Source organism: Myotis brandtii, unplaced genomic scaffold, assembly GCF_000412655.1.
Source record: "Myotis brandtii unplaced genomic scaffold, ASM41265v1 scaffold1763, whole genome shotgun sequence".
NCBI classification, from domain to species: domain Eukaryota; kingdom Metazoa; phylum Chordata; class Mammalia; order Chiroptera; family Vespertilionidae; genus Myotis; species Myotis brandtii.
The window spans coordinates 342652-344188 of NW_005356530.1; the positions used below are offsets into that span (position 1 = coordinate 342652).

Genomic DNA, 1537 nt, shown 5'->3' on the forward strand with positions numbered 1-1537 from the left:
CTGGGACGTCCGTCCAGAGCGCTGGGCGTGGATGGCGTGAGCTGGGGTCCCCGGAGTCTGCACCCCAGCTCCCAGCTCCCACTGTGGGGTTTGGCCTAGGGGGGTGGCTTCTACTTTCTGAGCCTCAATTGTTGTTTTTTTGTGTGTTTGTTTTTTCTCTTCGTTAATCCTCACCTGAGGATATTCTTTCCCATTGATTTTTATTTTTTATTTTATTTTAAAATAATTATAAATCCATAAGGAATTTCAAAGGTTATAGAAATTCTCTATGTACCATAATGGTTGCATTTTTCATAATTATAGTACAATATAAAAATCAGGAGGTGTATATTGGTACAATGTATGTGTTCAGTTCTATGTCCATTTATTCCATGCACAAATTTATGTAACTGCCAGAGCAATCAAGATAGAGAAATTTCCATCACCACAAAGACATCTGAGATGATACTCTTTTTTAATCACACCCACCTTTTTCCCCACCCCCAAAACCTTGCAATTCTTCTATCTGTTCACCATCTCTATAGTGATGTCATTTTGAAAATGTTATATACATGATATTATATACAATGTGACATTTTGATATTGTCTTATGTTGTAATCTATTTTTGAGTCATGTATTCTGTTTCATTGATCTTTATGTTTATACCTTAACTAATACCACACAGTTTTGATAACTTTACCTCTATAATAGTTCTTAAAATCCATTAGAGTGATTCCTCCTACTTTTTTAAATATAAGCCTTTACATTTTATTCTGGGCACATAACAATCTAAACTGTAGAGGATTCAGAATATGGTGGCCGGCAGGATGGCAGTGAAGGGGAGAGTGTGAGTGAGTGGGGAGTGAAAGGGGAATGTGTGGACATTTGGTGTAAGAGAGAGAGAGAGAGAAAGTTAGATCACACAGCACTTTTGGGGGCTGGTGGACAGGGCTTGCCTAGATGGGCAGCCTCTGTTCCCACTGCAATCATTTCTGGGGGGCTGGATCTGCCAAAGAGACCATGCCATCTTGAAGGGGAGAGCTGCTGTGACTAGGAGCCCAGCCTCACCACCATCCAGGGTACCCTGAGACACCACCCAGGACCCTACAACCACTCTGGCCAGGAACCTGCTGCCTCAACTGCAGACCCACAGAAACTGAGACTCCAGCCTCCCTGGCCACAGGCTCCTGTGAGTTCCTGAAGTGCGCTCTCCTCCTGCAAAAAAAACCAGCGAGTTCCGGCGCTGGAGGGACACGGGCGTCGCCTTTGAGCTCAGAGACCCCAGCGCCTACCAGGTGCCCAACCGGACTCTGGCGTCTGGTCGCCTCCTGAGCCACGTGCGTGTCCACGCCCCACCCTGGCCCGCTCCATCTTTGGGGGGCGGGAGGGGGGAACCCAGGAGCCCAGGTCCCCAACATCGACCCCGCCCGCCTCCTCTCGCCCTGCTTTCCCAGCGCGGGGAGCGCGTGGCAGCGCGAGGGTACTGGGGCGACATCGCCACGGGGCCCTTCATAGCCTTCGGCATCGAAACGGATGACCAGAGCCTCCTGCGGACCA

General features: G+C 48.4%; 1 protein-coding gene across 1 annotated transcript in view; it reads left to right on the plus strand.

Annotated features, from left to right (window-relative positions):
* Nucleotides 1-1537, plus strand: part of DNAAF3 (dynein, axonemal, assembly factor 3) — a 9282-nt gene that overhangs the window by 5562 nt on the left and 2183 nt on the right. Inside the window, exons 5-7 of the mRNA XM_005863344.2 lie at nucleotides 781-827; nucleotides 1212-1317; nucleotides 1435-1537. The exon at nucleotides 1435-1537 is cut by the window's right edge and continues 6 nt beyond it. Coding sequence (XP_005863406.1) covers nucleotides 781-827; nucleotides 1212-1317; nucleotides 1435-1537 — 256 coding nt within the window. The remainder of the gene's footprint in view (nucleotides 1-780; nucleotides 828-1211; nucleotides 1318-1434) is intronic.